Source organism: Camelus ferus, chromosome 20, assembly GCF_009834535.1.
Source record: "Camelus ferus isolate YT-003-E chromosome 20, BCGSAC_Cfer_1.0, whole genome shotgun sequence".
NCBI classification, from domain to species: Eukaryota; Metazoa; Chordata; class Mammalia; order Artiodactyla; family Camelidae; genus Camelus; species Camelus ferus.
Window position 1 is genome coordinate 37,861,977 of NC_045715.1, and position 27,927 is coordinate 37,889,903.

The 27,927-nt window shown below is 43.7% G+C and overlaps 1 protein-coding gene and 1 non-coding gene across 2 annotated transcripts in view; both read right to left on the minus strand.

Moving 5' to 3' along the window:
• The window catches only part of DST (dystonin), a 436,433-nt gene that overhangs the window by 134,829 nt on the left and 273,677 nt on the right, over window positions 1-27,927 (minus strand). The window contains 17 exon segments of the mRNA XM_032463323.1: window positions 250-382; window positions 1,386-1,474; window positions 3,706-3,834; window positions 14,143-14,241; window positions 14,759-14,866; window positions 15,689-15,772; window positions 16,461-16,623; window positions 17,135-17,328; window positions 18,311-18,449; window positions 18,966-19,144; window positions 19,623-19,780; window positions 21,181-21,364; window positions 21,856-21,982; window positions 22,186-22,340; window positions 22,535-22,687; window positions 23,620-23,745; window positions 25,164-25,259. Of these exon segments, the coding sequence (XP_032319214.1) occupies window positions 250-382; window positions 1,386-1,474; window positions 3,706-3,834; window positions 14,143-14,241; window positions 14,759-14,866; window positions 15,689-15,772; window positions 16,461-16,623; window positions 17,135-17,328; window positions 18,311-18,449; window positions 18,966-19,144; window positions 19,623-19,780; window positions 21,181-21,364; window positions 21,856-21,982; window positions 22,186-22,340; window positions 22,535-22,687; window positions 23,620-23,745; window positions 25,164-25,259 (2,316 nt within the window).
• Window positions 23,186-23,257, minus strand: TRNAS-AGA. The gene has a single exon. It is a non-coding gene; the product is annotated as a tRNA-Ser (tRNA).

Sequence of the window (27,927 nt, forward strand, 5' to 3'; positions counted from 1 at the left end):
AATGCTTCTTTCTTTTTACCATGCAAGGCAGAGATTAAGATATCACAGAAACTGATGAGAGCAAGTGTAAGATTTTGCATTTTACCAACAACACTGAAATCTCCAGATACTTCCTCCCCTCCCCCACCTGCGTTTTTCCCACGAACCCCATTCAAGGTCATTTCTTGGTCACTGACATGTTATTTCTACAATCATGCGATTAAACTAAGAATCTTGAAACAGCGTCACGTTCTAAACAAGTAACATTACCTTCTCCTCTCCCTTTATGTCTTGTAAGGTTTGTGATTGCTGTAGTTGTTTGAGAGATTCATTAAATACATTAGAACTTTCTTGGAGCGTTTTCACTTGTTTTTCCAGTTCATTTCTTTCTTCATCTGTCATTCTAAAATAATCAGAAAGTATGAAAACAGGAATGCAAGTCTGCAAGTGATAAAAGAAGACATACTAGGCTCAATGATTTTGGTAAAGAATACTTTTCTAAATAAGCACATGGTCATAAAATAAAATCTCGTGTAACCTCACACACAGATGGCTCGGGACACAGAGTGCACACGAAATTGCCGTGTATGAAAACTAAGCCTGGCCCTGACGGCCCTAAAAACATCCTGCCTGAAAAAGGGACTGAAGGAAAGAGTGTCAAGTAGTGTCCCAGCGCCTCTCTGGCATATCCAAAGTTCTAAAACAATAATGGACGTTGTCTGACAGGGGGAAGGAACCACTGTCAGCCCCAACGTGGAAACAGGACGGTAAGGCACCACGACTCAAGACAGATCTTGTTAAAGCAGCAGGAGGAACAGAAAGGAAATGTGTGAGGAAATTAACCCGACTTGCTAAGATGCGCTGCAGAATCATTCCAGGGTAAGTCTAGAGATGACAGCCAAAAAAGGATTTCAGAAAAGGGCAGATCCCTTGCCTGCCTGAGGCAGTAGCTGAAATACATGAAATGCCTTGTTGCACAAAGTAGGACCAAACCAGGAGACATCAAGTTGCCAAAGGTCTCAGCTAAGGACGCGTAGAACATGTCTACATATATTTTCCAAAAGCTAAGTCCCAGAGGAACTTGGCTTGGTGTGTTTACAACTCACTAACCACGGATCCTTAACTCTCTGAGTTAAGCAATCTCTTACCAGCGATCTGTTTTCTTATCAGCACTAGATGTGGATAAGAAGTACATTTTCAGGGTTTTGGTAAAGACGAAGGGCGACTAAAAATGACATTAATTAAATTGCTAAATTTATCACCTTAGGTTATTACATTTCGAAGTAAATGTGTGACCAAGTTCCATTTTCAAACTGCCAGTTGAAATTTACCACCTTCTGCCTTGCTGAGCGTTTATAAGACCACTTCCTTCCTTCGACTAGAAGAGCTAAGGAAAACCAACGTACTTGTCTCCGTGTTTAGCCAGAAATAGCTGCATGGTTTGAAGGGTTTCAGATAATTGTTCCTTCTTGATCGAGATTTCCTCACTGGAAATCTGCAAGGAAAAGAGAACACACTCAAACTCTTCCTTCGTAAAGACTTGAACAGAAATCTTCAAAAATTAATCCAGGGGGAGGAACTATCTCAGTGGTAGAGCGCGTGCTTAGCAGGCAGGTCCTGGGTTCAATCCCCAGTTCCTCCATTAAATTAAATTAAATTAAATTAAATTAAATTAAATTAAATTAAATTAAATTAAATTAAATAATTAAAGAAACAAACAAATCTAATTCCAGGTTTGCATCAAGACCCACATAATGGGTCTATTTTCAAGCCAGTAACGCATCCGTTACTAGTCTGCAGGGCTGGATAAGGAGGAGGCTTTATGCAGAATGGATGATTGAGGAAGCTCCTCCCTCTGACCCTAATGCCATCATTTCCACTAGGAAATAATACATTATATCTTGCATCTGTCCCAGCCCAGCCACCAGTAAAGATTGTCACAGTCTTCCTAAAGACACGTGAATAAAAAAAAGGGCATCTTCCTCCCCTCCCCTGCCAAGCTCCTGGATGCAATGCTCCTTTTGAAAAAATTACAGTAGACATTATGTATTCATGTCTAGATCTGCAGATCAAGACTAAAATAATTTCTATTACCAAGACGTTCATTTGCCAAAGTCGCCTGTGACAGTCAGAGAAGTAAAAAATTGACTTGTTTGAGGGAAAGCAAACTGTTGTAATAGTCTCCCTTAATTCCTTTCTCAAGACCTAATATCGAAAGTCACTGCCATTCTCTGAAGTGAGCAGAAAGTACGATGGGACAGTGAAAAGGTCCATTCCCCCGGAAGTCTATTTCTCATGGTTACAGATAGTCATGAGGCCATACCGACTTTTTTAAGGCCACATTTATTATTCACATCAAATTACCTGAAATTCCCTTTAACAGAGGAACCATGAAGTGTTATTCAAGATTCGTCATTTATTCCATGATCTGCATGCGAAAGGTACCTGTCTACTTTCATGTCTGCTAAGTCTGAAACTAAAACTGATCTGTGAACTTGTGGAGAATTTAAAACTACAGAATGAGAAATCACGAAGGCTTTATAAACTACGTTCCCCAAAAGAAACTTGTTCTCCCCAGAAATCCTGGTGAAGATTTATGTCCCTGATTTAGCTCTTTTCCTATCTGGCAGAGGGGAAACCAAAAAAAAAAAAGGTATTTTAAACTAAGTATTTGCATAAAATTACTTTGAGGGTTTGGGGTTTAAAAGACCACCAGTAACTGCTTGCCAACTTATTTCTTCCACACTATATAAAAGACAGTGCGCTGGACCTGTGAGCTAAGCTGGCTTTATTTCAACTGAGTCAGAATTCGAGTAAATCCTCGGGTCTATAAGCCTCTCCAAGGGGGAGACCCAGGTAAGGCACAGCCACCTCACACCACAGGCAAAATGAGACAAGACACGAAGTCTTCTGCTGTTTACTGATGTCCACAGCACCCGCTTCCACTGATGACCAGTGAGGGACCCTGCAGAACCAGGAAGGGAAGATAACGATCTTATCTGTCATGGCCACGGGTCAGGCGGGAGCAGCAGGGCAAGGCAGGAAAAATACAAACGCCATTGCACTTCGCGGAAATTGATTTTTTAAAATATAGCGGCAGTTCCAGTGTTAGCACTGGTGGCATCAGGACTGCTTAACTTAACCCAGTGCCCTAAGAGCTTCAAGGGGGACGGTCCAAGGGACATTTAGGTCACGGAAAGAACCTAGAATTTCCGGGCGGGGACGGGGGGATGATTGGAGAACACTTCTTATGGAACAGAAAAGATCAGAAGGGCATTGGATCCTCAGAAATGTTAATATCTTGGTTTGTATTTTGTGGTTCTTGAAACATTCTGTTTATATCTCTAAGAATGAAACTGTGTTATCTTTGTGATACGGAGTGCGTGGATGTCCTCTGGGAACAGAACAGGACTCCGATCTTTGGCAACTCTCATCAAGATAATCCAGAAGGAGATCTAACTGTTACGAAAAGCAGCCCTGCACACTGGTTTACTAACAGCAAGGCTAATATTTACATATTTCAGGTTTGGAATCAGAGGCACCGTCTTCTGCCGCATACTGTGACTCCTTGGGCAAGTTCTCTAACCTCTCCGATCCTCATTATAATTGCCTATAAAAATTTAGGGACAACTAAAGAATTAAAGGGGTTTTTAGGTGGACTGCAGCAACTCAGTAAATTCTCCCCCCCCCCAACTGTGATTATTAAACCAGGACTTCGGGGAATACCTTTTGCTTAAAGAGGGAAGCCTTTCCAGCCTTCTCCCCATCTCTCAATGTCTTGCTGATATTTGATACCCACTTCTGTAATTCTTTGGCTTTTTCAACATGCTCTTTCTTTTCTTCTTCCAGTGACTTCTGTCAGGTGTAAGTGATAAAAAAAAAAAAAAAAGATATATCCCAATAAATGACTAAGCTATTGAAGTGACCTCTCCATAGAAATCAAGAATGTAAAAATAGTTTTGCATCACACACAGGTTACCGAGATGCTTTATTCATTCACTTAACCATGTGTATCACGTCACACACCAGATGTACTTCCAAAATGTTTATGTAGCAAAGGAAACTGTGACAGACAGTCTTGAATGATCAGTAGAACCTGCCAGCTGGTCTACCAACATGACACGTTTAAAAACTCGACTTTATTCATGAAGCACTGGGCGATCTCTGAATTGCTGCCTTTGCATTAGCATCACAAGCACAATTGTCTGGACAGAAAAGTATCAGACAATGGAAATCTGAAACAGTGGAGAAAGTCTGCACACGTAGGAAAATTACACAGAACGAAGAAAAATCATCTGCCTTCCTCCAACACAGAACCCAGTCATGATGCTGCTTCCAATGACAAAGTCGTGACTAGAAATGGGAGACGGTGGTGAACAGGTAATAGGCAAAGAAGGTTATATACACACACACAGAAAAATCCCAAACTTTCATTTTTCAAGGCGATCTAAAACAATATAGCCTCACGGATGCTGGAACAAATGGGCACTTTTCCCTCGGATTCCACGACGCTTTCTGAAGTGCTCTGTTAGTGAGTGCAATGAATCGTTCAATAAATGGGAAGGAATCCTGACACCAGGCTGGATCTGGTCAGGAATGGAGGGCTCGGAAGGGGGGATGCTGGAAACCTGCTGGAGTTCCTCAAGCTTATCCCATACTCTAGGTAAAATATTTCTGAGTGTAGGTAAGAGTCAAAATACAAATCTCAAAGGTAAATGGAATTGGGGCAGTAAGTCTTTGGATATTTTCAGTTTAAAAAGTATTCTCTCCCCTCAGCAGTTAGCTCTTTCCAGCCCTCAAGAAAGCAACTGGTGCTTTGAGTATGTGATACAATTTCTGGACTGTGTGTTTCATCGTGGGAACTGGACCTGTTCCAGGTAATCTACACACGTCCTATCACGAAGCATAGTAGAGGCTGGAGATTCCTGTCATCAGGGGTTCAGACACTTCTAAGAGTTTCAGTCCCGTGTGGAAATCGAAATCGGCTTTTTCTAACGCTTCTTTGTATGTCAACTTCCTTTTCGTCTGCGGACACAGGATGTTTCTGATGTAGGACTTCTGGTCTTTGAGTTTTGTTGCGATGGAGACATCTATCATACCCACTTGGAGAGCCTCCTCTATGGACAACCGGGTCTGAGCCTGGGGCTCCATCAGCCCCCCTGTCAAGTACTGAAATTCCAAACACCGGACTCCCATGTCCTTACTTATGATGTTTGCATTCACAGCTTCCAACACTGACATCACTTTGTTAGTGACAGGATGACTGATCCCCGCCACCACCAACTCACACTGTCGCAGCTGCTGGGCAAAACCCTCGTCCAGCAGGCCTCTGTGCAGAGCCTCGGCCACGCGGTATCTCTTGCCGGTCAGGGGATCAAGGATGCCCCCGGTGCTGACCTGGGCTTCGAGGCATCGCAGGGCGGTGATCCGATCCACCAGATTCCTGCGGGAGGCCTTCAGGACTGAGATCCTCTCCCCGCTGGACGTCAGCCAATACCCCGCAACGGGACTGTGCACATCCTTCTTGGGAACGAGCCGGCTGAGCAGGAAGTCCGCAAGCTCTGTGAGCGTGATAAGGCCCTCCTGGTACTTTCTGACCGAGGCTTTGTCGACAGTTCCCTGCTCTACCGCCTCATCAATGTTGAGCTGCAACCCGGTCTTAGCATCCCTCAACACGCGAGAAGGATGCCCGTAGGATTCAAAAAAGGTGGCCTCCTTCCACTGATACTGCAGCCCTGACAGCTCAAGATAGGTACTTTTGTCGATCAGGTTTCTCTGGAAAGCCTCGTACGTGGTCAGTTCTGCTCCCGTCTTGGTGTCTACGACCGAGATCCTGTGCGTTTTCGCCACATTGAGGTTGGAAATGTTCCTCTCCCCAAACGGAAGCAGCAAGCACTGGCAGTCGACGTCGAACACACACATGCGCAGTAATTCCGCGTAATACAGCGCTTGCTTGTTATTGGGATTAGGAAAGACCCTTGTGTTGCTGGACGGCTCGTGTAAAAACTGCAGGATGGCGTTATTCAACAAGCCCTGCTGCAGAGCGACTTCTGGAGGAACGCGAATGCCTCGCGCGGGGTCGATGACGCCCCCGCTGGCGATCTGCGCTTCCAACATATGTTTGCCCCTTTGCCTGTCAAGCATCCTATTTTCCATAGCTTGAAACACTGACAGCATCTTGGAGGAACACGGATACCCCAGGGCTGCCTTCTCTGCCTCAAGGAGCCGAATTCTGAATTCGGGGTCAATCACTCCCTGAAGAATTGCATCTTCAACCGAATAGGTCTGACCTGAAAGGGGATCGATTATGAAACCCGTGGCAGCCTGAGCTTCCAAAAAGGCCAACGCCATCATCTTGTCTATTACGATTTTCTTGGCTGCTGAAGAAAATGACATCTTTTCTTTTGTGGCTTCGAGGTAAAGCCCTGCAATGGCGGTGGCTTTGGTTAAAAACTTGCTGAGAGTCTTCTGAACCTCTTCGACCGTCTTAAGACCGCGTCGCAGCTGCTCGACTGTCTTCATGTCCAGAAGCTTAGCTTCGACCAACTGCCTGGCAGTCACAGGGTGCCGGAGCCCCTGGAATTGAAACTCATCGTCCCTGACTGAACACGCAAGATCTCCATCTACGTGCTGGAAGGTCTCTGGTTCTGAGCCCTTCTGAAGCTCTCCTCTCTTGAATCCACCCCCTTCAAGCATCCATCCCTCAGCACTGGAGCCGGGGTTCTTCCCTTGCTTTAAGGCTGTGACTTCTGTGTGCAAATCATACTGCTTGCTCTTAGCTATCTGTAACAGGAATTGATAAGGCGTTAAGAGTCATCTGAAGAACGCTACGTCACTTCACCCATTCTTAATCCAAATACGATTCCCAGAGCATCAAAGATGAGACAAGAGGAGAAAATGTTCAAGCCAAAGAGGGTTCAGGAGCAAGTAAATACTTTGGAGAGTCTGAACTTTAAACTTTAGATGACAATGAAGGTATGAAAGTGGTTTGTCTTAAGAAGAGATGAAATTTTGCTGACAGACAGAACTTGTTAGAAATTAAACTTAATGTCTTGGTTTTTCTAGCTTTTTTGTGGTCAAATTTTTCAGAATCTTGTCCCGTAGATACACAACAGTATAGTCCTCCCATCTGGGTTTTTAATCTCAAAGATTTAAGAGTGAAAGAATATAGTTTGGAGTAAAGATTCAAGTAAGTCACTAGAAAATGATAGTATTATTTTTTGTCAGAACTATGAAGAGCCGATCACATGCAACACTGTTAGGAAAAAGAAAAAAACTTGAATCTAGCAGAGAAAGGAGACAAGAGCGGAAACCTGATGGAGGGGAGCAGGCAAGGTCTCAGAATCCAGAGTATACCTCCAAGGGCGCCAAAAGCGCCACCAGGTCCACTTCACACTTGTCATCTTGATACCTGGCAGGTGGTCTGGAACCGTACAGAGCCTGATCTCTTAGCATCTCTATTTCTGACAGTCTTGTAAGAGGGTTCGTCTCATCAAAAGTTATCTGCAATTCGGTGCTTGTTTGAGAAAAGTACTCAGAGTAACACTGCTGGCTTTTCTCTTTCTCAGCTGGAACCCTCGGCAGCCTGACCTGGACCTCCTGCATCTGTTCAGCAACCCGACGCTGCCATCCCTCCTCGGACGGCTGCGGTTCCGGAGCCCAGCTCTGCAGAAGGGCCCTGGCCCCGGGGGGCCCGGCGGGCAGCGCTCCCGAACCCCGGGAGGAGAGGTCCCCAGGGGGCTGGCACCCCTTCGCGGCCGTCTCGGGATCTGGCTTGAGGGCGCCGTCTTCCGCTGGGCTCTGTTTTTGGATCTCACACTGGAGCAGCACCAGCTGATGCTCGTGCTCCTTCATCTGCTGGTCCATCTTGCGCTTCAGGTTCTCCACCTCCCGCTTCTGGGCGACCAGCTCGCCTTCGAGCTCGCGGCACTTGCGGTCGTGCGGCGCCTGCGCGCGGTACTGCCGGAGCTGCCGCTCAAGCTCGCGGAGGCTCGTTTCGCAGAGCCTGGCGTTCTCCTGCGCCCGGCAGTTTTCCCGCTGAAGGGACACAAAGTCGAGCTTGATGCCCGAGATGTCGTTCTCGGTGATGACTTCGGACTGCATCAGCTTCTCCATTTTCTTCCGAAACTCCTCCGCCGAGCGTTTGAATTTCTCGGATTCCTCCTGAAACAGAACCATCTTCCTGTGGGTCACCTGCTCCTCTATGGTCTTCAGGTGCAGCTCGTCTTGGACCTTCCTCAACCTGTCGTTCAGCTCCTGCACCTGCGCCTGCTGCTGCTGCACCTTCTGCTCCCCGAGGCGCTTCTCCTCCTGGGAGGCACTCAGCTCCGCGTTCAGGTTCCTCACCTCCTTCTCCGTCTTCTGGATAATGATGTTCTGCTGGTCACACTTCTGCTTAAATTCGCTCACTAAATTCTGGCTTTTGGCCAGGTCTTCTTCCAGGCACTTGATTCTCCTCTGGAAATCCTGTTCCGTTCTCGTCTGTTTGTGCAGATGCTCGTTTGTGTGGCGCAGCTGGTCTTTAAAACCGTCCGCCTGAATTTTCAGGGCTTCGCATCTTTGCTGGATGGCCTGTTTCTCTGAAACCACGTTGGCCGATTCGGCCTGAATCCGCTGCATCATTAATCTGGTTTCGTTGTTCTGCCTGGTGAGCTCGTCCACCTTCTGTTTCAGCACGTCTGCGCACTCGTTACTCTTCGCCAGCTCCTCCTGAAGCTTCCGGATTTTCTCGTGATTTTCTTTTTCGGCCTTAATATTTTGAAGCAACTGCGCGTGGCTTTTCTCAAACTGTGCTCTCAGGTGATCTGATTTTCTCCGGCAGTATCCCTCGTCACCCTGAAGAGGAGAGACCTGGGAATTTAATTGCTGGATGCTGCTCTCGGTGACAGCCTGGGTCCGAGTGATCCTGTCCGCCTCTCTCTGCAACTTCCCTTTCTCCTGCTGAAGAGATGCCAACTCTTGCTCATAGTTGTGCTTGAGCCTCCGGAGGTCATCGGCCTCCTGCATGGCCTCCTCGGCCCTCCCCGTGGTCCGGCTCAGCTGCCGGCCCAGCTCTCGGAGCTGCCGCGAGTACCCCTCCTCCGCCTGGTCCTTGGTTTCCAGCTCCCGCTGCAGGCGTCTCAGGGTTTGATTTGTTTCCTCCAGTTTCTCTTGGAGCAGGCGGGCCTTTTCCTCCGAGGACGCTTTCTCCAGCTGCAGGGAGCCGAGTTCATACTGCAGCTCCCGCACGTCCTTCTCGGCCTTCCTGTTGGCGGCCGTCAGCTCCTCCACCTGCTGCTGCAGGTCCCCCGCCTGCGCGGGCGCACAAGCCAGCGAGGAGGCGCTGTCTGCGCACGAATACTGCATCTCGGCTATTCGCCTCCGGGCTTCCGATTCGATCTTCTGCTTTTCTTTCAGCTGTTCCTCCGCCACCTGCGTCTGAAACGTGAGGTCCCGCTCCATCTGCTGGATCAGCTTCAGGAGCTCCTCCTCCTTGTCTCTCTTCCTCCTCAGCTCCTCCGTCAGCTTCTTTTGCTGATGCTCCAGGTCGTGGAGGCTGGAGTCTTTTCTCTTCAGGTGATCTTCCAGGGTCCTCCTGGTGAGGCTGTGCTCCTCCAGCTGGCTCCGGAAGCGCTGCAGGTTCTCCTCCACGGACGCCCGCCGGGCCTCGGCCTCGGCCGTGAGCCGCCGCACGCGCTCCAGCTCGCGCCGCGCCGCCTCCCTCTCCTCCACGCTGGCCTCCAGCTCGCGCCGGTACCGCTGGGCCTCACTCTCCGCGCGCATCTTCTGCAGAGTGATGTCCGCCGCGTTCCGCTTCTGCTTCCTCAGCTCGTGCTCCGCCGCCTCCCGGACCCTGGGCAGCTCCTCCTCCACGCGGGACTTCTGCTTCTCCAGGTCGGCCACCATGCTCTCCAGCTCGCGGATCTTGCCCGTGAGCCTGCAGTTCTCCTGCACCGTCGCCTTCTGGCGCTCGAGCAGATCTGAGTACGCCCCGTGCTCGGAAGTCTCCTGACCCCTTTTCATCTACAAGAGACGTTCAGAAGCGTCAAAGCCCTTGGGTTCCAATCCAGCATCTTCAGACACCAACGCAAGGCTCCTAAAAGCACTGCTAAAAACCAGCGAAACCCAAGGCAGAGCAGGCACCACCACCATCACCATCACCACCACCACCGTCTTCAGAGAAGCAGCTTCAGAAAGCCAGCTATGGGAGAAGACCAAAAAAAAAAAAAAAAAAAAAAAAAAACCTTCCTGGCAGGTTTTTCTAAACCGAGGAGTCTTTTTTTCTTCTTCTTCTTTTTCTGTCTCTTAAGAAGAATTTTTTTTTTAAAATTAGCTAGCTCAGGACTTCACAGCAAGAAATCAAGAAATAACCTTATAGCATGAGGAAACTGAGGTCCAAGGAGTTAGATAATTTTGACAAAGGAGGAACCAAAACTCTCACAACCGTATATACATGCTGCATCTTCTTTATCCATTCATCTAGTGATGTGCACTTAGGATGCTTCCGTATCTTGACAATTACAAATAATGATGCTGTTAAGAGCAAGGTGTATATATCTTTTGGAATTAATTCTTACTTTGTAGTTGGCTTTATTCCTTTGTAACTATGCAAGTTTAAAAAGCTAAAGCTCTAAATGTTCTTAGAAAGAATAAACTACATATATGTAAAATTTTTAAAATATGTACAGTATGTTGTGTATATGTATTTACATGCAACATATTGTATACGTGCAGTCAAACTGTAACAATTCTACCTAATAAAACTGAAAAAACAGAAACCAAAAACCTCTCACAACAGTGCTCTTTCTGCCCTCACACACAGCTTAGTCCTACAAGCTAAGAACATGCAATGTATAGGAACTGAATGACATTAAGAGAATTTAGTTTTCAGTGTCTACCCCAATGGAAATTTAAAATGATGTTTTCATCCTTCAGTCTTAGGATTGAAGAAACAAAATACAGAACTTTAGAACAGAGAGCCGAATCAGGAAATAATACTTAACATGAGGAAGGAGGAAAATTATATAAAAATTGGTAGTTTCAGCACATTCCTTACTATTTGCCTACGACAACTATACTCATCAGAATTGCTAATGCAAAGGCAGCTTTAGTCGCTGGTGGCTTTAGAAAAGATGTGCTTCATATACTCACAGATTTCATTGTTGCTGTTAATGACATGCCTCCTATGAATCCACCTTGACAAGTACCTTTAGATACTCCATAAACATAAAGATATTTGTTAAATACAGATGCTCAGCAATTTAGTGCCAATTAAGAAAATGTGGTCACTCTATTGATTACAGAATCAGTCTCAGCTGGGAGGGATCCACTGCGGGGACTACAGAACAATGTACTCAGGGCTACTTTATAATCACTGGTAGTAGTAATTCCTCTTTATTAATACTTAAGGTTATTAGTGTCATATCATCAACTCGCAATCATCAGAATTAGAATAATTTAAATCAAAATAGAGAAGTTATTCTAAACAGATTTTTTTTCATTGCAAAGCCTTGGCAAATCTCAAGAATATAATTTGTATGATACCCCATTGCATCTTATTTTGCTTCCTCTAATTTCTTGACCCCCAAGAATCTGGGTAACAATTTCAGCTGTTTCCTTTGCTAATATGACTTTGAATGGGAATTTCATATAAAAAGAAATCTCATCACAGTCTGCAATATTCAGTGCTCTGTTTTCTGTTTTCTTATCAGGGTCACTCTGAGTGACACTGAAGCATTTTGTCTGCTTGGACATTAAGTATTCAGTATATTTTGAGTGGATGATTTCTAAAAAGGTTTTCCTCAATTCCTCATCAAATTTCTTTTAAAACTTAGCTGCTGCTAAGACGTTTGAGCCTCTTCATTTTTCTTCTTAGTCATGATCTGAGGTTTAAAAGAATGAAAATTCTCTCAGAAAAAAAATGTTGAAATCTCAGTGTCTGAGTTATTTTATGGACTGTTCATAATCTCACGTTGCCTGGATAACTGAAATTTTTTAGCAAATACTACAAAAGTTACTTCGAAATAATTTAGTCCTGTTGCTGATTTGCTTTATTGTAGATCTCAAACTTATTCATATAAAAGTAGCTTCAAGTTTTATCTAAATGTTCTCCAAGGAGACACGTTCGCCTTTAAACTCAGCAATTAACATTTAATAAATTTTGCTGTCCACACAGACTAGAAAAATCTCTTTATCCACCTAATATCCATTACAGATACCCTATTAACATGTTTGTAACTAATTGAGTATTGTCTTTGAAATTAACTTGACTAACTTGACTCCCTCATGTTTATTATGGAAAATTCTACTCTCAGGCCAAGATTTCTCACATGAGTCTCCATGGACCCATTTCAAAAACACTTACTGTTTGGAGTCTGAAAACTGAGCTATGACTCTTTTATAAGATATTCCGTATTAAGATCCTTAAGTAGTGAATTTTTAATAAAGAATTTTTTAAATTTTAAGTGATAACAGCCTCGGTGTGGTCTTCCATAAACTATGTTCTTTTCACTTTCAAGTCAATATAATTGTTCACATTTCAAAGGATGACAAGCATAATTTGGATGTATTTTAGGCTCTGTGACGTATCTCTTTTCGGTCTATCAACTTCTAGTATTCTACCACGTCAGATAAACTGAGAAGGTGCCCATATATGTGCAATCAGATATACATTATAAAAAAGCAGAGGTCTTAAATCATTTTATTTTATGTTTAAGTACTAAATAGACAATTTAAAAGATCTGCATACCACTTAAAATGGGAGTCATAGCTCTTAAAAACTAAAAAATGTAAAAAAGAATTATGGACTTTTCCATAGATGAGAAGTGTAGGCTAATTATTCGGACACTCAAAATATTCTGGTTCTCCCTTCTAAGCCCAAAGGAAGCTAGTTATAAAGACTTGGCAAGCAGCTATGTTAGTGTTTTAGCGGCAGAAAACTGTTAACTCTGAACAGACAAAAATAGTTTACAAAAGCAGTCACACTTTTAGAAACTGAGACGTAATATCTATCAGACATTCACTGCCATTCTGGTTCTCTCATTATATGAATGGAATTATACTAAGTACAGTTGTCTTCAGGATTCCAACCACAGTCTAATCGAAATGGCAAATGCCCCACAGTTTACTGACTGGAGCACTCAGTTTACCATTTTTGTCTGTTCTGAGGTTAGGAATAGAAAAGCATATCAAGACACGCATGGATAGCATAATAGCTTCAAAATTAGATAAAATGGACTTTTATGAAAATATATTTTCATAAAGGACTCCTTATTCTTTCTATTTCTGAATATATATATATATTTTTTTTTAAATGCATAATCAAAGGTACTGAAGTCCTCCAAATTAAAATGGCATTTAAACAGTCTTTTTTAACATACACCATAATACCTTTTTGGCAAAAATTAAAACAAAAACAAAACAAAAAACCTCACAATTCTTAAAAAGTATTAACTGTTTTGTATAAACACCTGCTACTTTTAACTTCATGGCTTTTATGTTTTAAATACTTGAAGATGTAAATTTTAAATGCACAAAACAGGGAGGGAGGGTTGAGCTCGGGTGGTAGAGAGCATGCTTGGCATGCACGGGGTCCTGGGTTCAATCCACAGTACCTCCACTGAATAAATAAATAAATCTAATTACCTCCTCCCACGAAAAAATTTTTTAACATTAAGAAAAGCACATAAGAATATGAATACGAATGCATGTATGTATATGCATAACTGGGACATTGTGCTGTACGCCAGAAACTGACACGTTGTAACTGACTGTACTTCAATTAAAAAAAAATTTTTTTAAAGCACAAAACAAATGTGTTTATGTAGCATTTCTGCAGACATCATAACAGCACTAACTAGACTTCAAAAAAGTGTACTTCTCAATTGTGCAATATCTGCAAATTCTGCCAAACTACCAACATTTCATAATTTACATAGAGCCATTTAAGACATCAGCCCTATTATCTCAGAGTCCTGGAGTGAAAATATATGTTTTTCAATTTGAGAACATCTTAATAACAAACCAAATTATTCTAGGCCTCTATTCTTTTTCACTGTAATTGTATCATTAAATAATTCCTTATATGTCAGCTATCAACCACGTGAACGTTATCATGAAATTTTCTTGTTTTCCCAGCCCATTTCGTGGTGCCCGTTCAGGGAGCTGTCCTTAGTTAATGGTTACCTCCTCCTCTTCCAGCCTCTTCAACGAGTCACCAGCAAATTTAATATATTGTGTCATAAGGGTGACCAGAGCAGTATACCGGGTCCTCAGGTCCATGAACTGCACAGAAGAAAAAAAAAACAAAAAACATCACCTCCAGTTGCCCTAAACGAGTTGAATGAGCACTGAGTAATAATTAAAATGCCAGCTAGGCTTTGAGACAGGGAGGGACACAGCCTCCCAGTAGCGACAGCTGGGTAGGAATGAGATGAGTGTTGTGCAAACCGCACTAAATGACAATCTTCTCTTAAATTTAATCATGACCTACACTTACTATTCTCTGCCACGAATTAATCTTGAATGCAGATTCTCAGAGCGTTCTTTAGAACCCTTAATAAAATATATTGTTACAGGTAGTGAGCTTTTAAATGGGAAGATGAAGTTGGGAAGGAGAGAGGTCAAGGTTGCTTAATATTACGAATGCACTGAACGTCACTGAATTGCACACTTAAGGATGGTTAAAATGGTAAATTTCCTGTTACGCATTTGTTATCACAATGCAAATGTACAAATACAAAATTGCTGGAGTGTTGCTTCTCTGTTTTGTGGCCTCCCCCGTCTCCCGCCCTCCCCTCACCTCTTGAATGACGAGATCCGCTGAGCTCTGCATCCTTCGCCGTTTCACTGGAGACTTCTGTTGTGAATCCACCATGGCCCGGTAGGTCATTGTTTGTAATTCGTAGTCCTGTATAAAGGAATAGGGAAGGTCAGAGGAATTAAAGCGAAGCACTAACACTTCATCCTACCGTGATCAGACGCAGAGAAATGGAGTCTCGTTTCACTGAATACCTTGACATAAAGTTGCAAGACTACATTTTCAAGAATCAGTACAACCTGAGATGCTTCAAAGTGGTAATAAAAATCAAACATTTAGGGGAGAGGGTATATAGCTCAGCAGTAGAGTGTGTGCTTAGCATGCACAAGGTCCTGGGTTCAATCCCCGGTACCTCCACTAAAAAATTAAATTAAATTAAAAATTAATTTAAAAATACATGAAAGAAACCTAATCACCGCCCGCAGAAACAACAAAAACAAACAAACAAAATCAAACATTTAGGGTGGTCAGGAGAGTTCTGAAGTCTCTTTAGAAGCTCGTGGAAAAATCCAGGGACAATGAGCTCATTCTGGTTCGCCTCTGAAAGGACCAGGGGTCATCCGGTGCCTCACATTTCACAAAGAATTATTAGACAAGTGGCAAAGAGGTTCAAGTGAAGATTCCCTGTTTTACTCTTAACCCAGACCAAACGATTTGCAAAGGTTTTAAAAGTGCACTGGAGAAACACATCCCTGAACATTAAATTTGACACAAGGTCGAGGAGGGTATAGCTCAGTGGCAGAGCACGTGCTCAGCATGTAGGAGGTCCTGGGTTCAATCTGGAGTGCCTCCACTACATAAATACATACATACATAAACAAAACTATTACCCCCCCCCAAAAAAAACTTTAAAAAAAGGTTACTTAAAAAAAAAATTGAAAAAAAACTGACGCAAGGAACTGGCCTTCTCACCTTGACTGCAGTGGAGTATTGTTCTGCGTATTTCTGACACTCGTCCATTTTGCTCTGTTTCATTTCTATTTCTGACACCAGCATCTATAAAGGCACAGTTTAGACGAGAAATGACCAGGAATTCTATGCTATCCAACAACTTAACATCTCGGGCACTAAGAAATATCTACATTACATTAAATCATAGCCCTTTGTGCTGAAATGTCATTTGTCTTATGGATAAAGTACAAACTTCCAAGAGTAAGCCACTAAGGGACACACCCTCTGGGGCTTCCAAAGCAGAAGTTACTAAACTCCAGGAATTATCCAAAAGTAGACTTGAAACCCTCGGCTCTCACCTCTTCCTGATCAAAAGAGATCTAGGAAGAACCAGCCCCTCAAGATGGAGCAAAAATCTCAAAGCGTTTAACTCTTTGTCAAAGGTGGCCGTTTAATTTTCGACAGCTATTTTTATTTACTGAGGAGCCCATAAAACCACTGCAGCCTGGGAAGTACCAGAGAGATTTCCATGCCTATGATTAAATGATTATCAGAGATTTGAAAACTGTCCCAACAGGCTACATTCTCTTCCTTATGCTTCAAAAATGACTTCCAAGAAATCAAAGTAGGTAATGCCTGTCAGTTTTAGTGCAGGATTTTAATATTAATGGCTTATTCCCTGCCTTCCTCGAAATAGTGGCTGACTTCCCTTCTCATCAAGAGAAAGGAAGGTAAGGGTCACGAGGGACCAGACGCAGACACAACCTCAGGACGTGGAACTGTTTTTACGCACCTTCTGTTGATTCAACTGTGTGGCAAGGGTTTTACTATTTTCAGGCTGATTTTCCTGAATCTTTCTCTGAGTCGTTTCCACCTGCTGGATCCAATCATCCAACGGGTGATAGGTGTCTCTGTAGTACTTCAGCGACTTGCCAATGCCTTCTAAGTCCCGTAACCTGAGAGATGAACAGAACAACAGTCACACTTTCCAACAGGCACCATTAGGAGGGTGGACGGGGGTGAGACAAAGTCACTGTACCAGGATGCAGTGAGCTATCAGCAGGGCTGGGTGTCAAGAATTCAAGGTCAACAGACTCGCAGGCAGTCAACAATCTTGTGGTAACCGGGGAAAGGGGGTGGGAAGGGATAAATTTGGGAGTTTGAGATTTACAAATGTTCGCCACTATACATAAAAGTAGATTTTTTTAAAAAAAAGTTTCTTCTGTATAGCACAGAGAACTATGTTCAATGTCTCATAATTTGGAAGTTAAATGTCTTGCTAACATATAAAAAAAGAAATATAATTAGGCAGAGCTCTTACACAATTAACTATATATCTTTATACGGGAATTAACTCTCTGGAATTAATTACAGATGGCAGTAAAAAGCGTACTACATGCAGACTGTACCTAGAATGCACAGAGAGAGATGAAGTCTGGGCTAAAACTGAATGGAAAGGGTACTAACCGGTTGTCAATCTGAACCTGGACATTCTGCCACCTCTCAACCAGCTGATCTGCTTTTTCCTTGTGCCAGTCAAAGTCAAGGTCACGCTCTTTGTAGGTTTTGAACATCTCATCGCTGATGGTCTTGGCTCTCTGCAGCTCGTCCTCCAGCGCGTGGAAAACCTCTCTCTTTTCATCAACCTCAGATCGCCATTGCTAAGATTGGTGAAAGTCAAAAATGTGTCAGCCACTCATCGGGTAAACACATTGTTCACCTGAATTTTACAGTCCATATACAGATGACTGATACAAAATCAGACAATGGAAAGAATATATTTCACATACACAAATATTACATTACGTTAAACGTTATAAAATTGCCAATGTTTGACTCTACTTTTTAAAAAGATTTTTTTTTTTTGGTTTGCTTTTCTTTCCAGGGGGAGGTAATTAGGCTTATTTATTTATTTTTAATGGAGGTACTGGGGGTTGAACCCAGGACCTCATGCGTGCTAAGCATGCACTCTACCACTGAGCTACACCCTCCCCCTTATTTGACTGTATTTTGATGTAAAAAAAAAATCAATTTTATAAAGTCTGGCTTCATGGAATGTGCAGATCAATCAGATAAAATCTATTCCGTAAGTCAGCTACCTCAATAAGTCTTTTTCATTGTTTATTTCTTAAATATCTGCTAATCTTGTTTAAAAATGAATGCATGTCTTAAAAATCACTGACATAACTTTTCATGATTATTTTGCAAGAGATTCACTCAGTGCTTTACAAACAGAAGAACAGAAACAGACAAGCAGGACTGCCAGTCTTTTTCCCTCTTAGATCCAGTCCTCTGTGTACCTCCTCAATTTCTTAAAACACCTGCCTCTTTCAGCAAGAGAACCTCTTACAAATAATTTACTTTTCAGCATCAACTCCTCTTGCTGCCAACACGAACTGACAGTAAAAACCTACTATCGAAAAGAGTCACACCTGAAATGAGAAGAACTCCCCTAAAGCTAAAAATGACGGCACATTCTGATTCACAGGAAGCCACGGTTTTTATAGGGATACGAGATGGAAAGACCAGCAGTGCACACAAGTTGAGATGTTTCATGCCTGATGTCAAAGACCCAACTCGAGTGCCAGAGAAATACTTTTTTAGAGGACAATCTGGAAAAACAGCCAGCCATAAGACTCCTACCTTTAAAGTACTTATTAGATTCTCAATATTGTTCTTGTCAGCTATAACTGCTTCCTCTTCACACAGTTTTGTTTCATAGAGTTTTACAAGGGCTTCTGCAGCCTGACTGTTTTTTAACACCAGATTCACAGTTTTCAACCTGAAAAAGAGAATGAGACGATTGTCCCTGATGCCCTAGAAGGCAGTCTCGAGGCGCCACTGGGGCACAGGATCAAGGATGTTCTTTCTCTCATTTGTTACAAGACTAACATCTCACTCACTGTCTTCTAACGGGCACTTCTAACGCCCCCCCCCCCCCCACGAGTGGTCTTTAGAGAGAGATTCCAAAATAAGACAGGCTTCTTTCAAACCCTGTTTACAGACCAAACTTGGGAGGAAAATCCTGTAGGCTGAGCTCCCAAAATTATAGGCAAAATGTGGGAAGATCCTACCTTATGCCCTAATCTCTGAATCTCTTCCCTTCCAACATGAGGAAGCATCATAAAGCCACAGAACTACTTAGTACGTTTGTTATGAAGACAAAAAGTCCTATTCTTAAAAATGAGTATTTTTAGATAAAACAGCATATACACACACACACACACACACACACACAAAACATGGCAACTGTAGGAAGCCAATTTATACTCTGTATATTGAGACCAGGGGCGCCTACTTCTCTATGTAGGTGGAGGACATGGAGTAAACTTGGGTCATGTTCTGAACGACCACGCTGAGCTCGGACCGCAAGGTGGGGACTGAGGAAGAGGCCGCCGCCTGGCTGAAAAATTCTTCGCACTTATTTGTGATCGTGGCCAGATCGTCCTTCAGTCGCTCTAGCTCTTTCTTCAGTTTCTATAAAACAGGGAACAAACTCAGGTGCTCTGCTGTCACTCCAGACGGAGCCTCTTTCTTCAAACACTTTGAAAATCCACATTTCACGTGATGATCGTTGACTTAAAGAGGCATGTATTCTCTACTTTATCAAAGAAAGCAAGCCATGGGATTCGAGTTTGATAGTCAGTCATTTCCCTTATGGCCCCTCCCCAAAATCTAACGGGAGCTTTTGCGTTGATAAATGCACAGGTGATAAACACATAGTGACTTTGTGCAAAGCCTTCACGGCCTCCACGGGTAAGAAAGGACCTGTCCCTGGGTTTCCCGAACTGAATCACGGACTCCTCATCCTCAGTCAGCAGCACACACATCGTCAGGGCTCACACAGTGACCCCTGAGCAGAGGGGAGCGCGTGCGAAGTCACAGGCGCTGACAATACAGGGCGTCAGGACGGTGACGTGTGCTGGCTTCGTCCCAGCACGTTTCCCGGCCTCACCTCCTGCTCCGTGATTCTGAACACGCTCTCGTGCACGTCGTCCCTCTCCAGGGGGGTGCGGATCTGTCTGATGAGACGGTCCTCACAGGTCTCCAGGCGGAGTCTGATGTTTCGCACTTCCGAGATGTACAGATTATACACCGATTCCTCTTGCTCCTCTGTGCAAGTAAACGTAATATTTAAAAATCAGCTTGGTCTCCATCTTTTGGATGCTCCTGTTCATGTGTTAATACGGCACTTTGATTACTATGGGGACACAGGAAGTCCAACTAACGTTACCAGGTTATCAACAACCCACCCCACAGATGCACACCTTGAAACCAGCAGACATCACAATTTACAAAGAGTTAATAAAGTTTCCCTAACGCCACTTACAGTACCAATGTCTGATTAGTGATGGCTAAGGAAAGTAACGTACTGTTCTGTTTTATGTTCACAAAAACGTGAATCATATTAATAGCAGACTAGTTATAAAAATTAAATTAAAATCCATTAAAAGGAAAGGAAAGGATTGCGTTAATGAATAATTTTTAAATAGGGTATTACTAACATAGGGTTGTTTTTTTTTTTTTTTTTTTTTTTTTTTTGGTCTGTAAGCAGTATCAGGCATTTGGAATAAAAATTTTTATTTAACAAAAGTTAACCAGACACAATCTCTTCCTTTAACCCCTGTATAAAATCCAGGTTTGATTCTGGGAAATCTCTGCACCTTGCTCTCAATTTTGCTGTGAATCTAAAACTGCTCTAAAAAGAAGTTTTTAAAAAAAATCCAAGTTTGGTACATGGGAAAAATCACTGAACCTTTTCTGAAACTAAAAGGTCACCATTCTAAAATAATGCCATCTACAGCAACATGGATGGACCTGAGATGGTCATTCTAAGTGAAGTCAGCCAGAAAGGGAAAGAAGAATGCCATATGATATCACTCATTTGTGGAATCTAAAAAAAAAAAGACACAAACGAATTTATCTACAAAACAGAAACAGACTCACAGACATAGAGAACAAACTTATGGTTTCCAGGGGATAAAGCGGGTGGGAAGGGATAAATTGGGAATTCAAAAATTGCACCTCTTGGGGAGTGATGGAAATGTGAGCTATATCTTGACTGTGGTGGTGGTTTCATGGCTGTATACATCTATCAAAATTCATCAAGTTGTACATCTGAAATACGTGTAGTTTACTGTATAGGAACCATACCACAATAAAAGCGTTAAAAAATAAAATAAATAAAATTAAAATAAAGGTTAAAAAAAAGATCATCATTCTGAACACGACATTTCAAAATAGTGAAAATGTTCAAAAGCAGATTCATCAAGACTTCATAGTTTGTCACACTACCTGAGTGGGATCTTTTGATTAATTCATCATTCGGAAATAAATGAATCTGTTCCTGAATCTCCCTACCTCAGACACGCATTTAACGTCCAAGCAGCAGTGCCTACCTATCCCAGGCTGAGTGACAAAATATACCTAAGACTGAGTGTCCCACTGAGAGCAGAAAATAGCTCGGACCAAGCACCCATGGGGGGAAAAGGGCAGGAACTCCCACGCTTTACCTCTTTCTGCAGATTTCAGAAGTTCCTGGTAATACTGCTTACACACAGTGACCTCCTTTTCCAGCTGTGTTATATCTGAGCCAGAAAATATCTGGGACTCCTGGCTGTCTTCCAGGAAGTCTTCAAAGCGCGACTGCAGGTTACTCAGGACTTGCTGGTGTTCACCAGGTAACATTGTCTTTATCTAAAGCAGACCAGCGATCCAAGTAAGTAAGTGATTATGGTACTAAGAGCTAAATTTAAATAGGACAGATCTCAAGTCGGCCTCACGGTAGATGCCAGTTTATAGTAACAGTTATCAACAGAAAACCATTGGAAATTCATTTTTTCCTTTCATTAGCAATTTCAGGTTTTCAAAGACAAGGAGAAACAAGGCTATAAAATTTAATCAGTGAAATCAAAGGCCACCCATCTCTCTGTGCCCAAGCACTACCCTGTCTCCCTGGGAAAATGAAAGCTCTGAATGAAAGACATGATCTACAGATCCCTCCGTTCTTAGAAAAGGCCTCGCACACCGCAGACAGATAATGGATGTCCACTGAACGAGGGACTGTCCGTCAGCAGGGATCTGCTGGGCTCCTCCCACTGAGGAACAAACACAAAACCCACTCCTCAGAGCGACCCGGGGCCCCACACTGCTGCACAGGTCCGGCTGCTGGGGAGATTCATCCTTACTGAGGCCACATTGCTGGCTCGGATGCGGTCGATTTCACTGACAAGATAGTGCCAGGACACCACACTCTTCATGTTGGTGTGAGACTCATGCCACAGGGTCAGGACGTTCTGATACTGTTGCTCGATCCTGAAATACACGGAAGAACGCGCAGATGAAGCCTCTTCCCTCCCTCTGAGAACATGCTGCAGTGCTGTCTTTCTGTTTGTGAAACATCCCAGGTTTACTAGCCCTGGGCCCTTCAGACCCTCTGGGCGTGAAAAGGAACGGACTGCCTGTTTCACGCTGAGAGCCTCCAGCACGGGGCTGCGCTGGACCCCGTGCACACACACCTGTTTGCAAAGTCGACCGCGTCCTTGTTGGGCGGAGGGATGGTAAAGCACACGGAGGGGACCATGGCCTCGTTCCCAGTGGGGCTGATCACCTTCCACTTCGCGCGGTGGGAGTTGTTCGCCAAGACACACTCATCGTCTTTGAAAATGGTGATCTGGTTTTCAAGAACAGAATAACCCAGTGAGGTCCCTGTTGACCACTTTTCCATACTCAATCTTGGGGTTGTTTTTATTGTGTGTGTGTGTTTTTTTTTAATTGGAAATCTTTACCACTGGTGAGCAACATGACCTCATTTTTTAAATATATGAATAATGCCAGCAACTGGTCTGTTTCTCGGAGTTGGAGTACCTCGATCTGTCTGTAGTCACAGATGGCTCTGATCGGAATAGAAGTTTTGAGCGGACAGTCAGGACTCCTTGGCTTTAGCTGGATTATCGCTTTGGCTCTTCCCATCAGGCTTGCTATGGTGCTTTTATACTGCAAAAGCTCTTCTTTCTCCTCCTAGGTGAGAAAAAAGACGGATTTTAAAAAGTTGAACAACGTGTGCTCTGTGTTGTCTCAGGGACACACAAACGAGAAAGCACCAAAAGAAAAAGCACATAGGCAACGTCATCAGAAAAGTCTTCCCTGACCATCTTGGTCTCAACGATTTCAACCCCTCTGCTCCCTCTTCCGAGACCTCTCTCCCCGTTTTGCTTGGTGCTTTTCCTCCGTAGCATTTACCACCATCTAACACACGACATGTATTTTACTTCTTTATCCTGGTCATTACCTCCTCCCCTCCTCCAGGGTGTAAGCACCAGGAAAAAAGAGATTTTTTTCTTATTTATAAGTTTGTTTTCTTTTTTTATTTTCCATTTTATTCTTTTTGGGGGGAGGGAGGAATTAGGTTTATTTATTTCTGTATTTTTATTACTTTTTTTTTTTTTTACCTTTTTTTGTTTTTGTTTTGAGGGAGGAGGTAATTAGGGGTTTTTGTTTCTGTTTTTGTTTTTTTAAAGGTGATACTGGGGATTGAACCCAGGACCTCGTGCATTCTAGGCACGTGCTCTACCTCTGAGCTATGCCCTCCCCCTTCAGGGCAGAAACTCTTGTCTGTTTTGTTCCTGTCTCTAGTGCCTGGGACACAGAAAGTGTTTAACAAGTATTTACAGAATGAATGACTTAATACACACACACACACACACACACACACACACACAAAATGCTGTTAAAGTATTTTACAATATCCAGGCAATCACATAAAAAGCACTTCTGTTGTACTTGTCACCAGAAAACACTAAAACCGAGTATTTAAATGCTTGGTGGAAGTGAGGTGGAAATTTCAAGGAGGACCCATGAAATGTGAGGCTCTGCACGTGGAAAACATACTAAGACACGAATCTAGTCCCCACTGGACATGACAGTTGAAACACAAGTTTTCGAGTCAGTACCATGGACTCCTGAACGAGGTCCTCCAGCTTGTGGACGCTGCTCGACCTGTCACAGCTGTACTTCCGCTGGATGGCATCTTTTAGGTTCCGCAAGTAGTCAGTCACTTCTTTGGCATCGTTGAAAAACTGCGGAAAGGAAAACGGGCCGTTTAAGCGTCTGAAAGGTCAGCAAAGCGCAGAGCCGGCGAGCGGGGCACCAGGTCTCTGTGTGCACCCCTCACGCGCGGGGACAGAATCCACTCACGAGACCACGTGACCAACATATTTCCTTTAACCACACAACTCTTGGGCTTGGCTGATGATGAAAGATTGCTGACTGCCTGAAGCGTGCGTGTCTACTGCTGTTTTGGCCCTGTATTATTTTTACTGAGAGTCTATTCTGCTTAGGGTCCAGTTGTTAAGTAGGGGTGAAATTCCAAGAATATTTTAAAACTTCCGAAGAGCAGGGGAGAAAAAGCTCTCTGTAGTAAAATAGTTCCTTAACAAGAGAAGCATGTAGAAAAATTAAGTTTTTTTTCTAGATTAAATGGCAACAAACTCTCAAAAAAAAAAAAGTTAAGATTTTCAGACATTTTAAGCAGTTTTTTTTTCTATATTACTTCTTTTTATTTTTATTTTTAGAATTGATGTATAGTCAGTTACAATGTGTCAATTTCTGGTATCCAGCACAATGTCCCAGTCATGCATATACATACATGTATTCATTTTCTTATTCTTTTTCATTGAAGGTTATTATAAGATATTGAATATAGCCTCTTGTGCTGTACAGAACAAATTTGTTTTGTTAATCTATTTAAGCAGTTTTTAAAGTACTTCCTCCTTAAGTCAGAAAGAAAAAGAAAAATGTCATATGATATCGCCCATATGTGGAATCTAAAAAATAAAGGGGTACAAATGAACTACTTATTATTTGTAACTTAGATAACTGATTTCTTGAATATGTGTGAGCACATCTGACTGTCCTTTATGGTTGGATTACTGTATTCTGTTGATTCTTATTTGGTGGTTGGCTTTATTCCTTCGATAACTACGTAAGTTTAAAAAGCTAAAGCTCTAAACTGTTCTTCGAAACAATGATCATATGTAAACTAAATAACACATGTGCAATATATTGAATATATGTATTTACATGCAATATAATGTATATGTGCAAACTGTAATAATTCTACCTAATAAAACTGAAAAAGGGGGAAAAAGAGAAAATAATGCATCTGGTTGAATTTGTTAATCCTGAATTAATCATTATGTGCTGTATGCCAGAAACTGACACAACACTGTAAACCGACTATACTTCAATTTGAAAAAAATGAATTTAAAAAAAATCTGAAAAAAAATAAAATAAAGTAAAATAAAATATTTCCTCCTTCCTAGAATGCATCCGTTTATCCTAAAGGACAAGTAGCCCTTACATCCTACGAAGAAAAGATTTCGGTTTATTTCCCCTGAACACAGCACGTATGTGTCTTAACAATACGTGACGGCAGTATGTTGTGATTCAGCCGAAGCTGTGACAGCATCTCCTGATGTGGGGACCGTCTCCGTACCTCGAAGTAGGTGCCGTTGTCCTTTAAGTGCTGCTCCACGCACTGGCAGAGCTGCAGGATCCAGCTCCACTGCGTCTGCATCGCGGCGCGGTAAGCCTTGCAGAGAAAACACAGCCGTATGACCGTCTAGGGAGGAAGGACGCACAGCCTGCTTCTCCAGAACAAGACCCTCCTATCTACAGAGACCTCCTTTAACTGAGGAAGACCTGAAAATCAGGGCAGTGCGACATCCCTGTGTCTCAGAGCCAGCCCTCAGCGTGTCAACATCGATGTTTTAACTCAGTCCAGTCAATTTCTTTCCAACCTTAAATGTCTTGGTGATTTTTCTTAAAATAGACGAAGCTAACCTTGACTTTTTTACTGGAAAAAATCTACCTAATACTGGAAACGGAGACAAGCTACCTGGCTTTTCAGAAAACCACCTTCCACTCCTCCCCGCTGCAACAACACTTCACTGTGTGGAATCCTCACACGTGCCTCCTTCCGGCCACTTTCCTTCATCTTTCTTGTCTCCAAATGTTTATATTACTAGGTCACAAAATAGGCCTTCTGACGCAAAAACACAGTCTGGAGTTTTCTGTCTTTGCTTCCAAAACTAGACTGGAAGCTCTTGGTGGATGTGGGGGGTCATTTCATTGTCCGTTTCTACCCAGGACTGTCTAGGGGGCGGGTGGAGAAGGGCATATGCAATCCCACATCAGTGAAATTCTGGAATCCCAATAATTATAATACTCGGGATTTTTGTTTAAGATGTTTGTTACTGGAATTTTTTTATTTATTATCAGGTGCACCGTTTCACACGAGCAAAGATACTGTAGAAAAGACGCCTACTTGTTAGGGAAACATGAAACACCCTTTAAGACTTTAAGGTGCAATCCACTGGCTTCCAGAAGAGGGCGCCCTAGATGCGCTCACAACTGTCTTATGTCAGCCTGTCAGTCCTGGAAAAACTCACTCCCACGGAGCTAAGCCCAGGCAGGCTTCCTGCGTGGAATGCACAACGCAGCCCTGGAAACCTGGCCGCGCATCTTAATCGTATTAACCCGCTCCCTCCAATGAAGCTGCTTTGAGTAAATTGGCTATAAAAGGCGTATCGTGCGCGGTTAGACTATTAGCTGCATTTTCACATAAAGTATGAGATGGTGTTGACAATTAACTCTGCCCCATTACCCGCAAGACACTGGATGGGCCGAAGGAATCGTAATGATGACTAATACGACTTCATTTTATTCTTCAAGGAACTTTCAGTTAATTAGACTAACACCTCCGCATACAAGTAATGAGGTTCACTCCACATTTTCCATTCCCACCAGAACCCTCAACCTGCAGCACTTCCCAGCAGCTTTCCTCTCTCTAGGGAACATCCCACTTTCAATCTGTCCCCTTACAAACGCCATGTCCACACCCCTCATGACTCTGATCTCCTTTCCCTCGTGCCCCTCCTGCGCTTCCACGGCTTCAACATTCCTACACGGCACTTCCTGAGACGCAAAATCACCTATCTATCTGAGAGAAGGTCGCCTGTAACATTCCCCAAACTCCCCAAGTGAGGCCTAGAAGTTTCCTAATCTTCTGTGTCACAGTGACGTAGTTCAGAGAACAGAGGCCATCAGATTCCTTTCCTCAGCGGCAGGCCACGTTCCAAGCACAGCTTTGCTTTTTCCCCCCGACAATAAACCACATTTGTCCAAGCTGGGTGCTCCTCACCCCCTTCCACAACCCCCTTTGCATTAAGAAAGTCGCTAACTTGAAGCAGTGTAGACCTCAGGCCTGACACTTAGCCCCTGACTCCAGCCACCACCACATGGGCAGCCTCCACTTCTGGGCCTGAAATGTGTGCCTGGTGTTGTTCCCACGCGCGTCACAAAATCGGATCATGAACACAATTCCTCAATCAAATCACAGTAACTGTGGAGCTGGCTCCCTGAAGTCCATAAAACCCCACTCCTGGGCTCTCCGAGTACCTGGAGCCTACTGACACCCTGAGCTCCGACTCCCCACGGCAGGACCCTCCGTGTGCCTGCACTTCTGCAAGATAAACACATCTTCCCCGGATGTGTGTTCACCCTAACAACACTAACGGCCCCAGGAAATGGCTAGCCTCACACTACCCTGGGCGGACCGGCCTCACTGCACCGCTGCCCTCATCAGAGCCCTGAATCCCATCACTCAGAGGAGCCCCTGGCAAGTCTTGCCTCACTTACGACCCACCAGGTACCTGTGCGCGAAGTGACCTTGCGGCCCCTCCCCCAGTAACAGACCCTCCACATTCACCTCTTGTCCGTGTGGCCCGCTGCTGCCTGGAGCAGCGTCCCCATTAAACTGTTCCTTGTCCCTTAAACTTCCCCTTGTCTTTGGTAAATTCTTTTACCACCCGCAACACTGGCCCACTGCGTCCCCCGGCAGTAACGAGCACTTCCTGAGAACACACTGCAGACCAAGCCCTGGTCTAAGTCGTGAGAGTATATTATCCTCCCTCCCACTTCAGGTCAGTGGATGGGGCTGAGCCAGGTGACGGCACGGCTGCGACATCACCCAGTCGGGAAGAAGCCAGCGTCAAGTCAAGGCTGCCGAGTCAGCCCTCCGTAGTTACTGCAACACATCCCTCTGGCCACGGGGGCTCACAAAGTGCCTTCAGTGTAAGTGGTGAGTGAGTGGCACACTCAGAGCAGGAGGACTAAAGGCCAATCAGTACGACTTGTCAGAAACGGTCTTGTTGAGCCGGGTGGTGATAAAGCTGCACAGTTTGCACTTTTCGATTTAT